The sequence below is a fragment of the Corticium candelabrum genome, chromosome 2, assembly GCF_963422355.1.
Source record: "Corticium candelabrum chromosome 2, ooCorCand1.1, whole genome shotgun sequence".
Taxonomy (NCBI): domain Eukaryota; kingdom Metazoa; phylum Porifera; class Homoscleromorpha; order Homosclerophorida; family Plakinidae; genus Corticium; species Corticium candelabrum.
In genome coordinates, this window is record NC_085086.1 from 1,621,851 (window position 1) to 1,645,020 (window position 23,170).

Genomic DNA, 23,170 nt, shown 5'->3' on the forward strand with positions numbered 1-23,170 from the left:
GGGGTGTAGCGTGGTATGGGCTATACCCGTGTATAGCCCATCATTTGTAGACGTGATCATAAAAATTGTGGACTGTTAATCCATCATTAATTTTTCCTCCGGGATATGTTAACGTCATCAGGCACGTGAATCAGCAAGATCGTAGGTAATCCTTGCCTGTCGTCTGCTGTGTTTACGCTGTACTTGGAGACCATAAAGTAATTTCGGAAAATGTAAGCCACAAACACAGCTGTCAGCCACAAACACATAAGGTAAGACATATATCAGTAACAATGATGTCCAACAGCCAAAATAAAATCGGTCAATATGCATTGTCTGTTGAGTTCTTAGCAAACAGCCAAAATAAATTCTCTCCAATGTTTCATCACACCTTTTCCAGTCTGGATCTGCCACTACCGTATCAGTCAATTAGCTGTAGGTCAATAAAAGTGGGCGTGTTTTATAGCATCGTGAAGTTTATCCCCATTTCTAGAGATCACGCTACGCCTCTGAAAGCGGAGCTGGAAAGGCATGCGCATTTGCCGTTTGCATCTGTACGCTGCATGTATATCTAGGATGCATTTCTTTTATCTAATCCAGACTAGGCAAATTACTAATCCGGGTAATAATATTATAATCTGTGTACGTAGTCCACCTACGCGCGTCCGGCGCCAACTGGATTGCAATTAGCAGAATGAGTCGCTCGTTCTCGAAGCAAAGGATTGCGATGCAAAAGCGATGAATAGACATGACGCACGCAGCTAGAAACTTTGTGTGGTACATTATGTTGGTCGACCTTCCTAGATAACTAGGAGCATACTTCTGACCTATTAGCTAAGATGGGCGTGACAGTGCAGACGTCATTGTCCCGTGTATACAGCCCGGTTCGCTTTGGATATCTTGTCGTCTACTAACGGCGTAAACTAGCACGAAAGTGGAATCGTCTCGTTTCGAAATATCTATTCTGCTTACAGCAATACAGGGAATCAAGTGAGGACTCACTAGGACCCTGAGGTGAGTGTTTGTCAGCATCAAACACATTGTGACAACCGTTTTCTGATCTCTGTTGTAACTCTGTCGTGTTCTTTCAAGTGATGAGATCATGAATGTAGAAATAAGTCTGTGTACGTATGTGTACGCGGGTTAGGACTTGTCAAACTGCAGACCTTGTGTAGTAGACAAGTCAGAGAAGCCCTCCTATTGCGTGGGCGCTGTGCACTATTTTATTAATTTTTACTTTTTATTTTCTTTCTGTCCAGGATTCTGTCTGTCTGCTTCAGATATCAGGTAGAAGTTAGAGGTGATAATTTAGTTGTTTATGGGCTGGGTGACTGCAAATATTTACAAGCGTATTTCAGATCGAAAGCCGTGCTGGTTGCAGTGAGAGGTCAGAAAGATTGAGATAAATTTATTATCTTGAGATAAATTAAATAAATTAAATATCAAATTATTACCAAATTATTATCAATATTAATTAGAACACCAAAAAGATAAATAAATTATCATGACTTGAAATCATGCATACTATAATGGATGAATTCAACTCAAGATAATTAATTAATATTAATTAATATATTTAGACTCTAACTAGTTGTTGATTGTGTCAGAAAAGGATCAATCTTTTAGTGTTCTTGTACTTGGATTGTTGCAGTGTTTTTCGATCGAGATCAAGTGTGGTTGGAGTTGCTATTATGGTTGTTTGCTGTCTTCCCGGGTGTTCCAATGTGTTTGTGAAGGGAAGGAAATCTCTGAAGTTTTTCAGATTTCCTTCTGATCAGGAGCTACGTCAGAAATGGCTGAACGAGTTATGTCTCGATTCTGTCTCACCAAATGCCAGAATATGTTCGAGACATTTTCCTGTTGGAACTAAGTCACAAGTTGGTGTAATACCAACTATATCAAAGTCACATCATATCAAGAAGAAAGCAGCTGTTTCTGCTTCTTCCATAAAGCGATCCCGGGTGAAAGTTACTGCTACATGGTTCCCACCAGAACACTTTTCTTCACCGAAGAGTGGTTCTCCTACAAACATGTCTTCTGGACAGAAGAGCTTCAGGCGTAAAGCCTCAACTCCCAAGAAACTCAGCAAAGCATGCAGGAGGAGTCTAAATGGTACAATTCCAGTAAGAAAAGAAGAGCAAGTTGAAGATGAGAACTTTGAAGATGACTTGAGAAGGAGATTGGGTGGTTTACCTGGAAGGTATGTAGAGTAACCAATACTTTATGCATACTCTAAAGAGTTGCTACAACATATCCAGTTTCAGTAGGTCTGGCTGCATGTTCTAGACTACAAGTATCTCGAATCTTTTTGCAACTTTAAATCTGAAACAATTTAAACGTTTACTTTATATTTAAAGTATTGTTAAATTAATTATGGATTTAATTATATATACCATTTCACAAGCAATTAATATAGTCTACCACTTCAATGTGTAAGGGTACTCAGCGCATATGCTTGACCAAACTTTATATCACTAGCACGAAAATTGCATACACCAGATGTGTAGATGTTGTTGCTGTTAATTTCTATGGTTTTGACATATGATTGATTTCACAGGACTGATAATGACCTGTATGCAACATCTTGTAATTTCTTGTCTTGTACACGACATTTACGAAAGGGCAATATTGAAGATATTGTACAGAAGATCAGAGAAAGGAAGAACTAGGGTGAGACAATTGACATATAGAACATTGCTAATTCGATAATACAGACTAAATATATTCTAGTTATTGATTTGTTGTATTTCTGCTGACCTTACTAAATTGAAACAAAATAGAACTTGACTATGTATGGTATTGCCGTATCACTCTGAAACAATTTTTGTGTCAAGTTAATTTAACTTTGGTAGAAAATGCTAGTTTCTGCTGAGTAACAACACGTGTGAAACCACGTGGTGATATGTTAGTGTGATATACCATGAGTGAAACCACGTGGTGAAGCAACCAAGGTGAACTGGAGAAGATTCTAGACTAAATTCATAAAACACACTCAATCCAAGCAATTAAAATTGATTTATCAAGTCAAAAAGGGAAATCAGTTGGTAATTAAATTGCCTACCTTGATTGAAGGTATCATACTGGATTGTTGGTAGTGTCTAGTGTTCTATATTTAGTTTGGAATTCTTCACTGTAACAATCCCAGGTGTTAGACATGTCGACTCATTTGCTTTTACCAGATTTACCTAAAACTCCTTGCATGGTGCTGCTTCCCTGGGAAAGCATTGCAGTTTCTAAACTCATTAGATAACTCTATAGTTTGCACTGGCTGCATGTGCACTGATGTCTGACTGACGTAATTACTTACTGATCTTTCCATCTCTAGAGACCTGAGGAAGTTGACTACAGTGTAGTGTCCTGAAATAGACAAACAATATTTTGAAATATTTGGATATAAATTTAATTAATTAATATAGCTTTTGCAGCAGACCTGCTGATTAGTAGCTTTAGGCAAATGTGCAAACTCACCCCTAATTTCCTCATTGTATCAATAAGCTCCATACACTTTAAATTCCTTCTGTAAATAGGAACCCAGAACGTAAAGAAACCCAAACACGACGCCCAGTAGTAACACAATTCTTTAAAATCAATCCGGTGTTATGCATATGGAGAATTCATTACGAAGCGACAGGGAAGGTAGAAAGAAATTCTCTGCGTTAGGGTTTAGCTACCAAGTAATAAACACTTCCGGTGTTGATTACACTACACCGGACTTTCGCCCTTTGCCCATCTGATAAAATCTATAAATGCATGTAGATCTGGAAATGTGTCTAGAAATAGAGAATAACTGTGACAACGAGGCTGGCTATCTCAAGAAAATTTGCTTGTTATTGAAGTAGCTGATGCAGACCGTGCTGTTACGTATCAACGTTTACAAAGGAAAAATCACGCCTGCTACAGTGTACGCATGCAATTGGAACGCAAAGTGCGATTGAGAGGTGATAGGATACTGTTCGTAAACAAGATGCAAATGAGGTGTATTCATGTCGTTTACGCTACAGACAACTCACGAAACTTTAATCAGGACAACTGAACTTAACTGTTTAGGTATACCTCGCAGTTAACGATGCAGACAAGCCGCATTGCTCTGCGTCTTTAGAATGCATGCGGCTTAGTTTGAGCACGTAAAAATTAACAAGCAATTAACTAATAAATTTGTTGATTACAGTGCATATTGTTGCATCGCCCTTTTCCCGTTATGCTACGCATGGAAATGCACACAACAATGTGGGATAGTCTGGAATAGGTCAAGTTAATAATGGTATGATTTGCATGTTAGTGAGAATTGTTTGCAGAAAGTGGTAAATCCGCATTTTTCATAACAATTTCCTGCTGATAGAAACATACCATGTACGTTTCAAATTCTTTTCGTTCTGTGAATTGATATGAGAGAGAAGACAGACGCACAAGCAATCGAAATATTGTATCAAACTATGTGATCTCACTCAATGCAATTAACAATCAACAATTTAGTTTAAAATGATAAAAACAGAGAAAAGATACGTACACAACGCTGGATAGGCAGGACTGTGATCGAGCCATAAATTATTAATGTAATTAGATTTTGGTGTTTGCAGTGTGTAGGTCTGTCTCAACGGCATTCCATAGTAGACTACACTACATACGTATAGCAGGTACACCACACGGGAAATCTAGCTAATCTGACCCTCGCAGCAAAGAGTGCAGATGACCGGATTATTCTGCTTTCTTGTGTTCTTCCTGCGTGGAAAGGTCAAGATGAAGAGACCTTTGCTATTGCAGGAAAACTAACTGCGGTATAACGTACGACCAAGCAATTAGAGTTTCAGTAGAAAGTCAGCTGTACAATTACGTATGTGGACCTAAGGGAATTCCCCATGACACGCATGATATTCAGTTGCATATAATTAATTAATTAATAAAGACTATAAAAGGGATATCTGTGTGCTGCCATGCCATTCATCCGATCAGTCAACTTGCTGTTTTGAGCTGCTTCGATCATGCCTAACTTTGTGCTGACTTTTCATCTCTTGTGTGGAATCTTCTTCTTGATACATGCTGCTGAAGGTGAACATGACATTATGTACTTACAGACTCTGTTTAATTCTGACAACTAGCTCATTCTGTCGTCTTTATTATGAACAGACAACTGCTGCACTGTTGCCAAGCTTCCACAGTTCAAGGTCGACAAAGGAGTGCAGTATGGAAGAAACGTGTGTGATGATGAAGTCATAACGTATCGTAGAATAAAGAAGAAAGCAGTACTCGACGGATTGCAGATGATCAAACTAAAATGCAACAGAATGAAAAGAACTTGGGAGCAATACGTAGGAGGTGAGACAGCAACATGCAGCTCGATACACATGCAGTTGTAAAGTGAGCTAGACTAGAAAGGGGAGGTGACTTGACTTCTATTCTGAACGATCGTACTGGAATAAGCACAAAACGTCTGCATGAGGTGTAAACTGATGTTGTCCAGCATTCTACTACAGATGACTTACACTGTACTAACTGCATGCATGACCATGTGCAAGCTGCTGGCAACCGCAGAAAACGTTATAAGCTAACTTATCAAATCTATTGTCTGTCTGTCTATATGTTCTGTTCTCTCTTCTAATGATTCAGATGACGCAGACTATGAAAACGTGCAGTTCCACATGCTTGGAAGGGATATCAGGGAACCTGTCAATTCACATGAACTTCATCTCCGCTGTGAAATCTATGTTCAACACCAGGATCGACCGTTGCCCGTGCTTTTTTCATGGACGACAGATGAAGATGGAATACTCAAACGGATCCCACTCTACAATGACCGGAACTCTGTACCACATGGCGTGGGCAAATACGCTTGGAAGGTGTCCCCCACCGAGTCTGAATTAGTCATCGAGCAAGTGAGAGAGGCAGATCTAAAGCTGTACTCATGTTGGGTGTCGATCGGTAACGAAGTCAAGTCACAAAACGTCACATTGATCAAAAAGAGTAAGAACATGAAGATAATTGATTCACTCCGACGAGCTCGGGTACAACCCCTGACCACGCCTTTTCCTGTCGGTCGAGGTGTTCGTAGATGTGGGATTTCCTTGCACGCCGGAACGGTTTCTCGTGATTCTTCTTTGTCTAAATCTTTCTAGTTCACGAGGTTACAGGAAATGCGACTTCGTGCCAGTTGCGACTTTCACCCATACCCTCTCCTGCTCCCAGAAGTTTGAATAGACTTTGAACCCGCGTGATTAGGGGCGGATCAGATTACCAATTGCGCATGTGGGGTCAGGCGGCAGTAGTGGGTGTTGTGTGGAAACACCCTCTGGCTAATACTCCGAGTCGTAATTGCATGTCTGGATGGTGATAAAAAGAGTTTATTACACTCACTTAGCAACAAAGTGGCTGCATATAGCCATGATATAGCACAGTTCAACATGTAGAGAACGAATCTTAGCTAGCACACATGATAGGTTTTTGAGGATTACACGTGTGGCACTGTCTGGGTGTTCGAATTCACGTTTTCACTTGACTTGCTGCTGTATGTATTTAACTTTTAATTTACAACCAATTAGTCAATTTTAATTACTAAGCTTCTTACAACAGGTATTCCTCCATAAAAAGACTCCATCCATCTGATTAGCACGAATTTTGTCGAAACTCTAGAATAATTAGCCAACATATTAATTAAACAGACATGACGAGGACATGCAGTCTTAATTAACTTAATAAATTAATTATCCAGAAAGAAATGTACTTTTTCAAGTTTCTCGTGTTCTGTTTGTTCCATTTTTTTGTCTAATTCATTTGTGTCTCATGAATTATTGTCCGTATTCTTCTACAGATTGTGAAAGACTGTCGATGCCTGACGACGGAAAGTTTCATGAGAGAAAGATTGGTGTACATCCGGGGAGTAAGGCGACACCCGTATGTAACGATGGATTTAGCCGCGTGTCTCAAGACATTCAGTACTTACTGTGTACGTTGTGGGGCGAATGGGCTGCTGTTGACCGAGAGACTAAACAGCTAAAGAATGTTGACTGGGAATACGACAAGCGACACGCTATGTGTAAACGTAAGGTTTGAATTTTTGTAATTAAACTATTCGGACAGACAGAAAGACAGACAAACAGTCAGACAGCACAGGCACGCTAGCAGACACAGACGTGCAGACAGACACAGACAGACAAGCAGACACAGACAGACAAACACACAGACAGACAAACACACAGACAGACAGACAGACAGACTGAAAAAATAAATATGTACATCTACATGCATACATAAATACAAACGTACTGACAGAGATGGAGACAGAGAGACAGATAGACAGACAGACAGACAGACAGATAATTTATTCTCATACAGATTTTACTTGGACAAATGCTGGGATTTTTAAAATACCAATCAGTGGTTGCAGACAACAAAGTCATTAACTAATGGACTTCACTGTGAATGTCAAAATCGAACAATCTATCTAAATCACCATCATTAGGTGACAGATTTGAAAGTTTCTAAGGATAACTTTGGCATTGCATCTTTGCAGAATTGTAGAAAATCTCTTTTTGCAATACGACATGAACATGGAAGCATTAAAATTGGCTTCTGGATTTGCTGACTGTTGTGACAGACAGATAGCCAGACAGACAGACAGACAGACAGTTGAGACAGGAAAGCATTATTAGCATCAGTAATGATGTCTAAATTTACTACTTGGATTTCAGACACTTGCAAACGAGAAGCGGTTCCCAAAGGTGATGAGTATCCCATTGAAAAGTCAATATCAAGCCTACCTCCTCATATGGAAATGAAAGACCAAAGCATTGTGTGGCCAAATACAAACTTCACATACACTTGTCCTGAGAACTATGCACTAATTGGGCAGAATACAAGGATGTGTACTGAATCAGGCAGTTATACAGCAGAGATTCCAAAATGCAAAGGTAATCTCATATTGTATGGAAAGATACAATACTGAATGTATTGTCAAATTCCTACTTCCTACTCAACAGTCTTATGTATTGCGCGATGCATCCCTCTAATACAATAGTCTAAGTTGTATTGGAAGATGTATCTTTGCAACACAGTAGTCTATTAATGTGTGCAATGTATTCCTCCAAGACCGTAAACTAAATGTACCAGAGATGAAACGCTCTACTGTAGTAGTCTAATAGATTATTGAAGAAATCATTTCTCTAATGCTATAGGTCTTACCATATTATGATTTGTTTGCTGACTTCCGGTTCTAACAAAGTTTGTTTCTTTTTTTCACAGCACTTGTGGGTTGCCATGATTATTGTAGAGCATTTTCTGTCAATTATGGTGTTGTAAAGTACATTCCAAAGAGAGCAGTCAGAATAGGCAAACACATGGTTACAGACACTTGCAAAGCAGTCATAAAATGTACGAATGGATACAAGCTGAAGAAGAATCTCACATTATTCTGTGACAAGAAGCTCAAAGATTCACAATGGGCAGAGAAGTCTGGACATACCTTATTTGATCCTCCAACCTGCTTACCTGAGAGCCAAACATAAGAATAGAGTCATTTAGGTGTTACATTTTAGCTGCTTTGTGAGCTTGTTATTTGTCTGTAGTGTAGTGCTGAACTGTAATTTCCACATAATTTTTAGTTGCTATAGCAACTATGTGTATACACTTTGCTTTTTGCTATGCATATGTAGTAATTGATGCCTGATCCTGTGATGTTGGAAATAAATTTTACTTTGAAAAAGATACTGTTTGCCAGTCTTCCTTATCTTTTTAATTGGTCAACAGCATGCAGGTTTACCAACTGAAGTGTCCATTTCACACATTATACAAAGCATTAAATATAGATTCTTTTGTTTTGTTTATCGCTCCAACGTACTGTTATGTTGCCAGAGGGTCCTCTTGGTTTTGCAATGTAATTGAAACCATCACGGCAAGATTTCTAACAAATGGACAACTCCAGATAGAACACTTTGTCTAGCAAGATAGTAAGACTTGACTTGCTCAATTGGTGGTCAAGACCTAACAGGCAATTACTCAGTAAATTGTTCCATCAAATCGGTAAATAATTGTGTTTGATATCTGTCAATATAAACTGCTCTATTGTGTACCAGCTGGAGGTATATTTTCATCACTCAGAGAATGAATTTATTTTTAATGACCAGCTGTGACTCATAAATTTAATTAAACCTTGTGCAACTTTTTAAAAATTAATTAAGCCTTCTATTTGAACAAATCACCCAGTGTGGGGTGTGTGTGTGAGTGTGGGTGTGAGTGTGTGTGTGTGTGTGTGTGTGTGTGTGTGTGTGTGTGTGTGTGTGTGTGTGTGTGTGTGTTTGCTGTGCATCAGCACGAATACAACACTTGGGCGCCCTTCCTGGGCCTCTCTGATCTACACAGTGTGCCACACCATCTGCCAAAGCAGACAATTAAGTTGATTTTTGAACTTTTAAAACATGACATACAATGTATAAAGCAAGTCTTGAACTACATGCTTGTAACTTGTACCCCACACTTCTTCCTTGGTAATTGTCTACTTGCATAGCTGCACTTTTAGAATACAGTCAATCCTTGCAACTAACTAAAGTAATTAGCAATTTTGTACACATTAATTATGAAGCCTTAAAGATGTAGAAAAATAAAGAGCGGTATACTATTGACTGATGAGGATTGTGTTGTTTCCATTTTGGGGGATTCCCACAGTTGCTGCAGATAACATTATCAGTCGTCTAAAATAATACACAGAGGTATATACGGCTTTCCCTGTGTGTACTTGCCCGCGCTTTTTATGACTTGTTCTACCAAAATTTACCTGCTGCTGCTGCTACTGCTGTTGCTTTCAATGATTCTTAAAGAAAGCCACAAAAAATGAGTTTGTGAAATTGTCATATTACTGTTGAAATTATACGTTGACTGCAGATATAGTGGCATCTCTGTGTGTTATTACAGTGAAATAGACTTTAGTTGTACACTTTAACTCTACGTGTTCTGTCTGCTAATTCAGAAGTAAATTCTTACACGTAGATTAGGACAGTCTCATACTCAAGTTAGTAAAATAGTGAAATAAGAAAGGAAAATGAAATATAAAAATTACTTTCTAAATAACTTATTTATCAGTTGATTGCACACAAAGATAATAGTTCCAAACTTATATGGTAAGTGGGTGGCTGGTATACACTAATACAATGCAATCTCTATATATATATATATGCATAAATATAGATTTAGGGAGAGTTTATTGTCCAGAAATAGATGTACGTACCTATTTTCAGATTAATCAGCTAAGCTAATGTAGTTTGTTCAGTACATTTCTTGTGGTGTTAAGTGAGCAAATCTAGCTCATTCATTGTACCTGAAATTTGCTGCTAATAGATGCTATGCACATTTCAAAATCTTCCTTATGCATACTGATAAGATCTTGGAACGTTGACAAACAGGGAGACGACCCTCAGTGTACTGAAACTGTCTCATAGTGTGGTCCCATGTTTACCCAATTAACTGCCGGGAACAATTAGTGAGAGAGAAAAGAATGAATAAGAAATAATATTCTGGGTTAGTTTCAACCTAAGTAGTATTTTTAAAGCTTTTTATTGTAATTATTATTTAAAAATGTGCATATCAGATGTGCGTCACACGGGACTTACTATATGCTACTTTCCCATGCTAATCTGATTAGAATCCATGCGGCTTCGGAATAACTTGATGAGCGTCTAAGAATAGATATAACAAAACAACGATATTTTTTGGATTTGAATGTTAAGTAATAAGTAGTTTCTGGTGGTAGGTGGTTAGCAGGTACATGAGCAGATATGTCGCCTGTACACAATTTGGGTATTCAATCATGTGAAAATTCTCAGCTACTGCTCCAGGTGTGTGTGTGTGTGTGTGTGTGTGTGTGTGTGTGTGTGTGTGTGTGCACGCGCGCGCGCGCGTCTTCCTTCTCTAGGAATTGATATGCTCGCAAAACGTAAAATACAACAAATCCACGCCCATTCGTAATTAAAACAATCCGCTTAGAATCAGATATGCAATCTCTACTTTACTCAAATAGAAACAGCGAGCATTAATTGAAAGTTAAATCGAGAAGATAAGATGACATCGATCATTTATTCGAGAAGATAAGACGATAGTCTGTTTGCAAACAAGATAAAATGAGCTATAATTGGACTGATAGTCCGTAGTGAGTCTGTCTATTTATAATAATAGGTCATTACGTAATGTCATGGAGTCCGACCTCGCAGCTTAACGTGCAGACGACAGAATTGTTTCGAATATTTCGTTGTGTTGGGAAGATGATGATGCAAGACCTTTGCAAATGCGGAAAACGAACCCTAAAGATATGGATGACCCATCACCCAACAAATAGGTAGGTGTATACCATAAAATTTGAGTTTTGTAATAGCAGTTGGATGATAGAGAAAGCATATATCTACAAATCTTCATTTGGAGGGAAGTGGGGGATTTCCCTACAGGGAAATCCCCTATGACTCACACTTTCTATTCGTTAGTGTGAGTATTATCCACACAGCAATTGAATAAAAGAGAGTGTGCTCTGTGGACACAGCAGACCTACAGCTGGCCGGTGCTGACTTGCAAACATGAACTTCCACTTGCTGACTTTTCCACTGATGTGTGGCCTCTTCTTCCAGACACATGCTGCTAAAGGTGATGCAAGCAATGGCAGAATGATTTCTAGCTGTTTGATTGTTACTAGTTTTTCTTGTAAACATTTCCAGATGGATGTTGCACCGTTCGTAAGTTTTCACAGTTCCAGATGGTTGCCAATTCAAAAGGAAAGATCAGTCGTCAAGTGTGTGATGATACAGTCATAACGTATCACAGAAAACAGAAAAATGACATTGAGAAGCTAGAGATCAAAATGAAATGCAACAGAACGACAAGCAAATGGGAGCAATACAAAGGAGGTAAGCACACTAGATGCAATTCAATGTTTCTATTTTATTACTTTTTCTGTGTGTGCGGTATGATGCCACTCAAGGTCTGTGTACATGCACACATCATGCACACATCACACAGATTATGTTGTTGGGACAAGTCTACTTGAGGTAAAAGAAAAGAGATGGAAGACTTGAAGTAGAAGTCCAACAACATAATCTGTGTGATGTGTGCATGTCTGTGTGATGTGTGCATGTATCTGCATGTGATGTGTGCACGTATGCATGTACACAGACCTTGAGTGGCATCCTACTGCATACACAAATTAACCATGCAAACCACTGACAAACACATAACTAATATAATAACCGATAATCGTGCTATCAAATGTTGTAAACAAAATTTCTTTGCCTAATTACGTTCGCCTCCAACTTATTTCACTGTTTCAGATGATGCAGCTTACACGAATGAACAAATTCAAATACTAGACGCACAAGTGACTACCCAGCGCGTCAATTCACAAGAATTCCATCTCCCCTGCGAAGTTCGCGTTCAGAACGAAGCTCAATCATTGCCACTGCAGTTTAGCTGGACAGTCGAAGAAGACGGAATAACAAAAGAGTTACCGCTCTACAACGACCGAAAGTCTGTACCGCATGGTGTCACAAAATACGCATTAAGGGTTGCCCAGACAAAGTCTGAGTTGGTGATCAAGCACGTGACAGAACGAGATCTCAAGCTGTACTCATGTCGGGTGTCGTTGGGTGGCACGATCAAGGCAACACGAAACGTCACGTTGATGAAAACAAGCGGTGAGAACAAAGTTCACTCTAGTGAAGTACCTGCTGACAGTGCAAACCCCAGCTGACCACGCCTCTTCCTAAAGTATAGTGACGCCTCAACAGAGAGTATTACGCAATATTGCTTGTGTGCTGTCCAGATCTTTCTGGTTCCGAGGGTGGCAGGAAGTCGCTCGCGACTCGTTACCCGTGTCCTTTACTACTCCCGGGTGGAGACTTCCAACTGGCGTACATACAGGGGCGGAACATCTTTTGCCAATTAGTCTGCTATTTGCGTAGCCGAATACCAATTATGCCTAGATAATTAGCAAGATAAAGTGTAAAGCGTGGCCTAGAAGACAAACAAGCAAACATACTAAATTTTTGTAGCAAGTGATGTAACAAGACCTTTTCCTCCGCCTCGCTCTAGCCTCAAACCTCAGCGCGCAACGCCTGTAAAATAAGCTAATTTACATAAGTTTCATCGCATGAATCTGTGTGTTGTCTTTTACAGATTGTGAAGAACTGTCGTCTCCTGCTGACGGAGAGTTTCGAGAAGAAACAATTGACACTGATACGGGGAGTTTAGCGACACCCGTATGTAACAATGGATTTACTCGTGTGTCTACTGACATACAGCACTTGGTGTGTACGTTGTGGGGTGAGTGGGCTGCTGTTGACCGAGAGACTAGGCAACTGAAGACAGTTGATTGGGAATACGAGAAGCGACATGCTATGTGTAAACGTAAGCATTTTTTTATTTTACGCATGCGCAATTAATTAGTTATGCTGTTTGGACAAACAGACAGACAGACAGACAGGCACAGAAAGGCAGACAAACACACAAAGAGGCAGACAGACAAACAGCAAACAAACAGACAGACAGGCACAGACAAACAAACAAAGAGATAGACAGGCAGACAGGCAGACAGACAAACAGCAAACAAACAGACAGACAAAGAAACAAAGAGATAGACAGGCAGACTAACAAACAGCAAACAGACAGACAAACAGCAAACAAACAGCCAACAAACACACAAACAAACAGACCGACAAACAGACAGACCAACAGACAGACACACAAATAGAAAACAAAGCAAAAACTGATTCATGTTATTAATGACCTCGTGTCTCTTGTTTTGATGTCAGCAACCTTGTCAGCAACCTGCAAGCAAGAGCCAGTCCCCGAAGGTAACAAGCATCTCATTGAGACAGTACACCTGCCTCCACATATTGATAACAAAGACATAAGTGCCGTGTTTCCTAATACAACCTTCACATACACTTGCCCGAAGACACATGAACTAATTGGAGAGACGACGAGGATGTGTACTGATGCAGGAATTTATACAGCAGAGATTCCAAGATGTGAAGGTACATTTTGATCCATTCCTCCTACATAGTAGGTCAACATGTGGAAAGATAATAATCTAAGGCTTTGAGAGATGAATCCCTCTGCAACAGCTGGATGTATTGTGAGATGCATCCCTCCAATACAATAGTCTAGTGTATGTGAGATATATCCCTCCAATACAAGTCTAGTGTATTGTGAGATGCATCCTAGTGTATTGTGAGATGCATCTCTCCAATACATAGTCTAGTGTATTGTGAGATGCATCCCTTCAATACAATAGTCTAGTGTATGGTGAGATGCATCCCTCCAATACAATAGTCTAGTGTATTGTGAGATGCATCACTCCAATACAATAGTCTAGTGTATTGTGGGATGCATCATCCCGATAAAACGGTCTACCAGAGATGCATTCGTCTAGTACCTACTGTACTAAGAGATGCATCTCTGCAATACAAGTGTTCCTCCAACAGTGTCATATTACTTTGCTGTCTTCTGAGTCATTTAGATCCTCATGAAATTTCTTTTTTCCAGCACGTGTAGGTTGTCTTCAATACTGTAAGTCATTTGCCGTCAATAATGGTGCCGTGCATTACATTGCAAAGAAAGCAGTCACCATTAAAGGGCAAGGTATCATTAGAAACACATGTCGAGCAGTCATAACATGCAATACTGGATTCGTGACGACGGAGTACCTCAGATTATTTTGTGACATGACGAATTCTCAGTGGGTGGAAAAATCAGGAAATACATTATTTGACCCTCCAAACTGCTCACCCGAGAGTTAAGACTAAATCGATTTAGTGTAGAATTTTGTATTAGACATTTCGGTGCTTTTATCAGCTTGAGATGCCATTTGTGTGTCTGTATCTACAGTAACACTGAACTGTAACTAGCGTGTCACTTTGTCAGTTGTTTATAACAACTCACATCTATACACTTTGCTTTTACTATGCGCGTGCATATGTAGCTATAAATGTACTTGCTAAGCGATGACTTGTAATGTTTAAAAAAACTGAGTAAAAAACTTGTCGTTTGTCATACTCGACTACATGAAAAACAAGTCAGCAGGATGTACAATTCACAAATGCATCTATCCATCCCAATGCTTGAGTCACTACATTAAATCATTCTAGTGTCAACTGTCACTCAAGTAATTGAAGATGCTGCTATAAAATGAGAGCCAGAGAGAGTTCCTATTTCCTTGGTTTTACTACCCAATTGGCCACAATCTTGCTCACAAATAAGCAATTACAACACAACAAGTTATTAGGTGACAGATCATTACGTGAAAATGTTTGCTAGGTGTCAACAGAACCGCTCTTTTACATACAATCTGTTAGGATTCTCATAATTTTTACAGAATAACTCAGATTCAATGACCAGATGTGACTCATACATTACAAGTGTAACTGCTCTGCTGTTCTAATTGAATCATATCGTTTCCATTCCTTGAAGAAATCACCTACAGGCTACTGTGTCTTCGGCATGCATTAGTAATACAGAAACACAACAACCCAGCATTCGGTTTTTGCCTTAGAAAATTGTAGTAATTTGAAATCACTACCAACGTCATGTTACTGTCTGGTTACAAGATAGCAAACATTTGCCTTACAGCTATCACTGAAACAAACTCAGTTACAATCTACATTAGCACATGACAGACACAAAACACCTTGTACACTACGCACCCCTCCAATACATGAGCATATCAGTTAGAGGACTTACAGGTCTGTACATCCAATACAACTGTGAGCAGAGTGCATCATGCAAAGCAACCAAGGAAACACCACGAGTATATATCTTTTTCTAGTATTCACTATTACATTGAAATTTACTACAGACCTTTCTGTTTCTCAAGGAATCACGTAGATTCTCTAAACGTTCCCATTCTACGAGGATCTTGTGATGGATAATGAATACCCTTTGGTCCTGGCATGTTTGGTTGTGGAGGTGGAGGCTGCATTCCTGGTGGAAAAGGAGGTGGTGGAGGAGGAGGGACTCCTGATGCCATAGGAGGTGGAGGCAAAGGTGGAGCTACAAGGCAAATACTCTCAGTAAAACAACAATCTAATGCATAGCAAAGTCTACCCCTCCAATATACAGTGATAATGTACCCATATTAAATACGATTAATTAAGAGATGCATCTTGGCAATACAATAGTTCTAATTTTTGTGAATGCATCTTGGCAATACAATAGTTCAAATGTATTGTGAGATGCATCTTGGCAATACAATAATTCTAATGTATTGTGAGCTGCATCTTGGCAATACAACAGTTCCAACATATTGTGAGATGCATCTTGGCAATACAATAGTTGAAACGTATTGTGAGATGCATCTTGGCAATACAACAGCTCTAATATATTGTGAAATGCATCTTGGCAATACAACAGCTCTAATATATTATGAGATGCATCTTGGCAATACAACAGCTCTAATATATCGTGAGATGCATCTCGGCAATACAGTAGTTCAAATGTATTGTGAGATGCATCTTGGCAATACCATTGTTCAAATGTATTGTAAGATGCATCTTGGCAATACAACAGCTCTAACATATTGTGAGATGCATCTTGGCAATACAATAGTTCAAATGTATTGTAAGATGCATCTTGGCAATACAACAGCTCTAATATATTGTGAGATGCATCTTGGCAATACAATAGTTCAAATGTATTGTAAGATGCATCTTGGCAATACAACAGCTCTAATATATTGTGAGATGCATCTTGGCAATACAATAGTTCAAATGTATTGTAAGATGCATCTTGGCAATACAACAGCTCTAATATATTGTGAGATGCATCTCGGCAATACAACAGTTGCAACATATTGTGAGATGCATCTTGGCAATACAACAGTTCCAACATATTGTGAGATGCATCTTGGCAATACAACAGCTCTAATATATTGTGAGATGCATCTTGGCAATACAATAGTTCAAATGTATTGCAAGATGCATCTTGGCAATACAACAGCTCTAACATATTGTGAGATGCATCTTGGCAATACAATAGTTCAAATGTATTGTAAGATGCATCTTGGCAATACAACAGCTCTAATATATTGTGAGATGCATCTTGGCAATACCATTGTTCAAATGTATTGTAAGATGCATCTTGGCAATACAACAGCTCTAACATATTGTGAGATGCATCTTGGCAATACAATAGTTCAAATGTATTGTAAGATGCATCTTGGCAATACAACAGCTCTAATATATTGTGAGATGCATCTTGGCAATACCATTGTTCAAATGTATTGTAAGATGCATCTTGGCAATACAACAGCTCTAACATATTGTGAGATGCATCTTGGCAATACAATAGTTCAAATGTATTGTAAGATGCATCTTGGCAATACAACAGCTCTAATATATTGTGAGATGCATCTTGGCAATACAATAGTTCAAATGTATTGTAAGATGCATCTTGGCAATACAACAGCTCTAATATATTGTGAGATGCATCTTGGCAATACAATAGTTCAAATGTATTGTAAGATGCATCTTGGCAATACAACAGCTCTAATATATTGTGAGATGCATCTCGGCAATACAACAGTTGCAACATATTGTGAGATGCATCTTGGCAATACAACAGTTCCAACATATTGTGAGATGCATCTTGGCAATACAACAGCTCTAATATATTGTGAGATGCATCTTGGCAATACAATAGTTCAAATGTATTGCAAGATGCATCTTGGCAATACAACAGCTCTAATATATTGTGAGATGCATCGTGGCATTACAACAGTTCTAATGTATTGTGAGATGCATCTTGGCAATAGAATAGTTCAAATGTATTGTAAGATGCATCTTGGCAATACAACAGCTCTAATATATTGTGAGATGCATCTCGGCAATACAATAGTTGCAACATATTGTGAGATGCATCTTGGCAATATAACAGTTCCAACATATTGTGAGATGCATCTTGGGAATACAACAGCTCTAATATATTGTGAGATGCATCTTGGCAATACAATAGTTCAAATGTATTGTAAGATGCATCTTGGCAATACAACAGCTCTAATTTATTGTGAGATGCATCTTGGCAATACAATAGTTCCAACATATTGTGAGATGCATCTTGGCAATACAGTAGTTCTAATGTATTGTGGCATTGACAATTGTTGGCAAGAAGGAGCCTGGTACCAGTGTGCCAGTTAACCTTGCCAAACATCAATTGCTTTTGACTTTTCCTAAACTTATGTTCGTGTGTGTGTGTGTGTTTGGTTGTGTTATATTTTGCATTTTAGTTTGTGTCTCGTGTCGTAGTTTACTTGTAATTTGCCTTGTGCTCTTGATGACAGTTCTGAAAAGTATGTTGAGAGATGCATCTTCGTAATACATTACTTCTCATGTATTGTAAGATGTATCCCTCCACTACAATAGTTCTAGGGTGTATTATGAGATGCATCCCTCTAATACAATAGTCTAGTGTATTGTAAGATGTATCTCTCCAATACAATATTCTAATATACATCATGAAACGTATCCAGAACAAGCAGAAATTCTTACGCAGTCCGGCCACAGGAGGTAGTTTATTTGATCCAGCTCCATCTCCACTGACTGGCGCCTGACCTTGTGCCTTTCCCCACAAAATCTTGAGCCGCTGCTGTTTGATAACTAACTTATTGAATGTGCCATCAGCTGCGGCTTCGGCTGCTTGGCGTGTGGTGAATGTGACAAACGCACAGTTCTGTTTTGGTACCACCGTGATTGACCTGTAAAGAAAGACAAACGAGTAAAGTTGCCATTCAACGTCAACTCTACGGTCAGTTGTGGAGATAGCTCCCCTGCCTCTAGAGACAGGGTCTCCACGTACTATGTGAAGGCTTAGAGCCAGTGCTACTATCCACCTTTGGCTTGGCCAGAGTCATCCAGGTGTCACTGACAATAGTGCAACTCTGGGATTGGACACCGAGGACCACAAGTACCAGTCTGCTGCATAATGTTACTGCCAAGCAAGCGGTTTTGTCCACCCAGTCAATGACCAGGTACTCATTTATACTCATGAGTCAAGAGAAGCAATTATGTGCAATTTTCTTGCTTAAGGAAATTATGCCATAGCTCGCTGTCACTGTGACTTGAACCTACAATCCTACAAGGTCCCGGATGTTATCATTCTACAAATGCACTCACTAATTGAATCTAACCAAATGAGCTACAGAACAAACAAACACACCCACAAACACACCCACACTCACACCCACCCACTCACCCACCCACACACACACACACACACACACACACACACACACACAAACACAACTAACTAACCTGATCTCCCCATACTGGTAAAAATTGTCAGCCAGATCTTTCTCTGTGATGCCATCCGTCAGGCCTCCAACAAACAAACTCGTTACCGTCTTATCCTGAGGAGCGTCCAACGTCGGTAAAGCCTTCGCTCGTTTGAGCAGCTTCTCTGCTACCGGATCGTTCACACCATGATAACGATCTGCAATATTCTGGTTGGCTAAAGGGTCATTAGGATCCGTGGGCATCTCATGTCTGGAGTAATAAACAAAACATACATATTGCATACCTTAAGTTATTACACAAAGAAATGGAAAGAAAAGTTAGTGCAGTGTATATACACAGATTGAAATAAGACACAAAAGCAACCAACTAATAAATTGATGCAGCCAGTGTTTTCGTCAAGATTTTGTCCCAATGTGCAAAGACTAATTAATTATGACGTCATGTAAAGTTCACTTCACTTCTGGCTGTACAATAACCCAATAACAAGACAAATTGGAAGGATAGCAAACAAACAAAGATAAAAACAAAACAAAATCCAGACAGACAGAAGGACAAACATGCAGACAAACAAACAGATGGACAAACAAACATACAAACAGACAGACAGACAGACAGGCAGGCAGGCATACAGGCAAGCAGATTATTTCATTAGGATACAGCATCTCTACACACTAGAATACATGATCTTCAATAATTAAAGAAAGTGCTTCATAAACATGTTACACGTTCAACTATTTCAATGGCAGACAGACAGGCAGGCAGGCAGGCAGGCAGACAGGCAAACAGACTGAGACAGAGAGATACATAAAAGACAAGTTTAATTGAAGCAAAACTGGCTGCAACATGAAATTTCACTGTTTACCTGTAGGGACACTCTTCTCCTCTCTTGCACTCTCCCTTTACCCAGAACGAACAGATATGCGGTCTGTTTCTCTTATAGTATGGCTGAGAACGAGTCATACGAACGAGCAAGTCACTTGGTGGTTGTGCCTTCCCAAGTTCACCAATCTAAACAAAAGACAGAACATTAACAAAACATAAACAAATAGACCAACAGATATACATAAACTAAACACAAAAAAGCAAAGAAACCAACCAACCAATCAACAGACAGACAGACAAACAATACATAAAAATTCAAACCAACAGATCAACCAAGACAACAAACATACTGATAGACAGATGACACAGACAAACAGACAAACAGACAAAAGACAGACAGACAAACAAACAGTACAGACAGACAAACAAACAGTCCAAGAAAGAGACAACACTGAAAGGTAGACAAACAGGAAAACAGACGGAAAGATCGTGTCATTAATTTAAACTCTACAAGACACAACAAGCACATCTTCAAAAGTAAACAAATCGGCCTTAGTCCATTACTCTGTTTATCAATTCAGACTTAATGGCAAACAGACCAACAAACAAAGAAAGAAACAAACCTGACAAGCAGACGAACAGAGACACAGGGAGACAGGCAGAGAGACAGATACTCTATTCTCACATAGACTTCACTAGTACATATGCTAGGAATTTGTGAAAGCAAACGAGTCCTTGCAAACAGCAAACTCATATATTAACTAACGAAATGACACACAGACATACAGATAGACAAACACACAGATCGACAGACACACAGATCGACAGACACACAGATAGACAGACAACAAGACAGACAGACAGAGAGACAGACACACAGAAAGACAGACAGAAACATAGACAGACACACAGATAGAGAGATAGACAGACAGACAAATAATTTACTCTCATACAGATTCTACTTGTACATCTCCTAGGATTATTTAAATACAAATCATCCTTTGCAAACAACAAAGTCAAACAAAGAGACAGACAGAGACAGACACACAAAGAGACAGAGGGACAGACAGACAGATAGACAGACAGACAGCAAAACTGACAGACAAACAGAGACACAGAGAGAGAGACAGACAGAGACAGATAGACAGACAAACAAAGAGATAGACAGACAGACAGACAGACAGACAGACAGACAGACAGACAGACCGACAAAACAACAAACAAAAGATAGATACACATAACATCTGCCAGTAAAGCTGATGACACGGTACATAGTATTCACTAACAACATAAGAACTAATATTTACTGGTCGTGTTCCGTCTGACTCTGCCAGTTTTCTCTCCATATTCTGAGTCCAATACTCTTTGTTCACATCCGACGATGGCATCTGATCCGTAAGGTTCATAGCCGTATCCCGCACTTGCACAGGCAAACCTACAGAAGAAACACAAAGTGTACATTGCAGACACTAGACTTAACGTAGACCATATCAACTCTTGACAGTTTATCTCTTTCTAGCAGCTGTGCTGTGTGTTCTGGTGGTCGTATATCATGCAGTGTAACATCAGTATTCCAATAGACACACATATCTACCATCCCGCATCCTACTCTACTACACACCCGACATCCTTCTAGTTACAGAGAATGAAATAATGACCGGCCATCAGCCAATGTCTGACCAAACGACGTCTTTGGCCAACCAAATGAAGGGATTGCACAACCATTGTATATGACAATTTATCAAAAATGGCGGCTACGACTCAATCAATTTGAAACCTTTACTTCAGGGTCTACAGTTACTTGTACAGAAGCTGTTGAAACATGTACTACCCCTTCAGGGTTCGAAAATTGGTGCAACTATTTCTCGTCATTTGAAAACCTTCCAAATATTTTAAGTCGTCAGACGCTTTCCCACCTCGTTGCTCCTACTTTGACCCATATAGACATGTCACGTGCAGTAGTACATACAGGAAACCATCTGGAACCGAGGCTACTTTTATACCCCATTCACACGAGCTCTCCTATCCAGGCCAGCACGGGCTGGCACGAATCAGCGCTGAATGAAATCGTCGTGTGAATGTGGGCCGAGCCGTGCTGGCCCACCACAACTTGCCGTGTCAGCGAAGCTTCGAATCGTTTTGTGAATGTGTGCCAAGCCAGGCTGACGGCCACGTATGCTCACTAGATACGAAAATGGCGTGGTCAGAGCACGAAACCTTGTACCTCATTGAATTGTGGGGTGAGGACAGCATCTAGGTTCAAATTGAGGGTGTGCTAAAACTTTACGTCAAATTAGCGAAACAAATGAAGAAAGCGGGATACTCACGAACGGGTGCGCTTTGTCTCTGCAAACAACATAGCTAGCGTGCGCAGCAAGGAACACGACTACTATCTCGGCTGGCTCGCTTTTTTCTACACGTCGTGTGAACAAGAGCTGGCTCGCTTTACTAGCCCGGGCTGGCTCGGCTCGGCTCAGCTCAGTTTGAAACTGTGCTCATGTGAATGGGGTATTAGTCCAAGAATTGATGTTGATATCAATCAGAGTTTTGTTAATAAAAATCCAAAAATTCCACCACTGAGCCAATAGAAACGTATACGCAGCCTATACACAAAGAAACTGACTCGCATGTAGACTCCCAGATTTGTAATGCAGGGTAGGTCCAGTTAACTTATCAACCTATGCTGCTGGTTAATTACACATACTCATCACTGTATGACAAATGCTCTAATGCCATCCAAGCGTCCCAATGCCATCTCTCAGTTCAGTAGAGCTGTGCATGCAGCAGCATACCGAGAAAGCCATTACAAATTAGATTTCGTAGCTAAACTGTTGACCTAAACTACTCACCTAGGCCTACTAGTCATCATTTGGCAACCCAGCTTACAACTTTTGTCATCAGTTGTAAATTTTACTCGTCAATTGACGACCTATTTTCAAGCCCTGCCCTAATCTACGTGTATACCTAACTAGAGGATGGTTCTATGCAGTGATACAGACCTTCTTCCATTCCAGCTGACCAACTAGAATGATGTTATCTCGAGATTTCCGGTCATTCAAGTGGACAAAGACAAAAACATTGAGAAAGTCGTGGTAGAGGAAGCTGGGCTCTTTATGGACAGT

At 39.7% G+C, this 23,170-nt stretch overlaps 4 protein-coding genes across 6 annotated transcripts in view; 3 read left to right on the forward strand and 1 right to left on the reverse strand.

Moving 5' to 3' along the window:
• Positions 1 to 139: 139 nt before the first annotated feature.
• Positions 140 to 2,879, forward strand: LOC134198329 (uncharacterized). 3 transcript variants are annotated; one of them, XM_062667700.1, is made up of 4 exons: positions 140 to 993; positions 1,239 to 1,366; positions 1,631 to 2,179; positions 2,537 to 2,878. In XM_062667700.1, exons 3-4 carry the CDS (start codon positions 1,671 to 1,673, stop codon positions 2,646 to 2,648), a joined length of 621 nt encoding a protein of 206 aa, XP_062523684.1. In that variant the 5' UTR covers positions 140 to 993; positions 1,239 to 1,366; positions 1,631 to 1,670; the 3' UTR covers positions 2,649 to 2,878. The 3 variants fall into 3 exon arrangements, with proteins under 3 accessions (XP_062523684.1, XP_062523685.1, XP_062523683.1); XM_062667701.1 differs by lacking the exon at positions 1,239 to 1,366 and having other exon boundaries at positions 2,537 to 2,879; XM_062667699.1 differs by having other exon boundaries at positions 140 to 1,366.
• A 2,020-nt stretch (positions 2,880 to 4,899) lies between these two features.
• LOC134176116 (uncharacterized) lies at positions 4,900 to 8,673 on the forward strand. Its single transcript, XM_062642795.1, has 6 exons — positions 4,900 to 5,025; positions 5,104 to 5,292; positions 5,584 to 5,937; positions 6,782 to 7,012; positions 7,662 to 7,880; positions 8,212 to 8,673. Exons 1-6 carry the CDS (start codon positions 4,959 to 4,961, stop codon positions 8,472 to 8,474), a joined length of 1,323 nt encoding a protein of 440 aa, XP_062498779.1. The 5' UTR covers positions 4,900 to 4,958; the 3' UTR covers positions 8,475 to 8,673.
• Positions 8,674 to 12,241: 3,568 nt separating this feature from the next.
• LOC134198310 (uncharacterized) lies at positions 12,242 to 15,140 on the forward strand. The gene is made up of 4 exons (XM_062667678.1): positions 12,242 to 12,635; positions 13,117 to 13,347; positions 13,752 to 13,976; positions 14,488 to 15,140. The coding sequence occupies exons 1-4, from the start codon at positions 12,623 to 12,625 to the stop codon at positions 14,739 to 14,741; spliced, it is 723 nt and encodes a 240-aa protein (XP_062523662.1). The 5' UTR covers positions 12,242 to 12,622; the 3' UTR covers positions 14,742 to 15,140.
• Positions 15,141 to 15,754: 614 nt separating this feature from the next.
• The window catches only part of LOC134198098 (pre-mRNA-splicing factor RBM22-like), a 10,716-nt gene continuing 3,300 nt past the window's right edge, over positions 15,755 to 23,170 (reverse strand). The window contains exons 4-8 of the mRNA XM_062667427.1: positions 21,356 to 21,483; positions 20,089 to 20,234; positions 19,245 to 19,475; positions 18,483 to 18,688; positions 15,755 to 15,990 (exon numbers count right to left, since the gene is read on the reverse strand). Of these exons, the coding sequence (XP_062523411.1) occupies positions 15,818 to 15,990; positions 18,483 to 18,688; positions 19,245 to 19,475; positions 20,089 to 20,234; positions 21,356 to 21,483 (884 nt within the window). The 3' untranslated portion in view covers positions 15,755 to 15,817. The remainder of the gene's footprint in view (positions 15,991 to 18,482; positions 18,689 to 19,244; positions 19,476 to 20,088; positions 20,235 to 21,355; positions 21,484 to 23,170) is intronic.

Coding starts and splice junctions, on each gene's coding strand:
- LOC134198329 (XM_062667701.1), top strand. CDS start 1,671: ATGGTTGTTTGCTGTCTTCCCGGGTGTTCCAATGTGTTTGTGAAGGGA. Junction 2,180..2,536: donor TTGGGTGGTTTACCTGGAAG/GTATGTAGAGTA, acceptor TTGATTTCACAG/GACTGATAATGACCTGTATG.
- LOC134176116 (XM_062642795.1), top strand. CDS start 4,959: ATGCCTAACTTTGTGCTGACTTTTCATCTCTTGTGTGGAATCTTCTTC. Junction 5,293..5,583: donor TTGGGAGCAATACGTAGGAG/GTGAGACAGCAA, acceptor CTAATGATTCAG/ATGACGCAGACTATGAAAAC. Junction 7,881..8,211: donor AGAGATTCCAAAATGCAAAG/GTAATCTCATAT, acceptor TTTTTTTCACAG/CACTTGTGGGTTGCCATGAT.
- LOC134198310 (XM_062667678.1), top strand. Junction 13,348..13,751: donor GCGACATGCTATGTGTAAAC/GTAAGCATTTTT, acceptor TTTTGATGTCAG/CAACCTTGTCAGCAACCTGC. Junction 13,977..14,487: donor AGAGATTCCAAGATGTGAAG/GTACATTTTGAT, acceptor TCTTTTTTCCAG/CACGTGTAGGTTGTCTTCAA.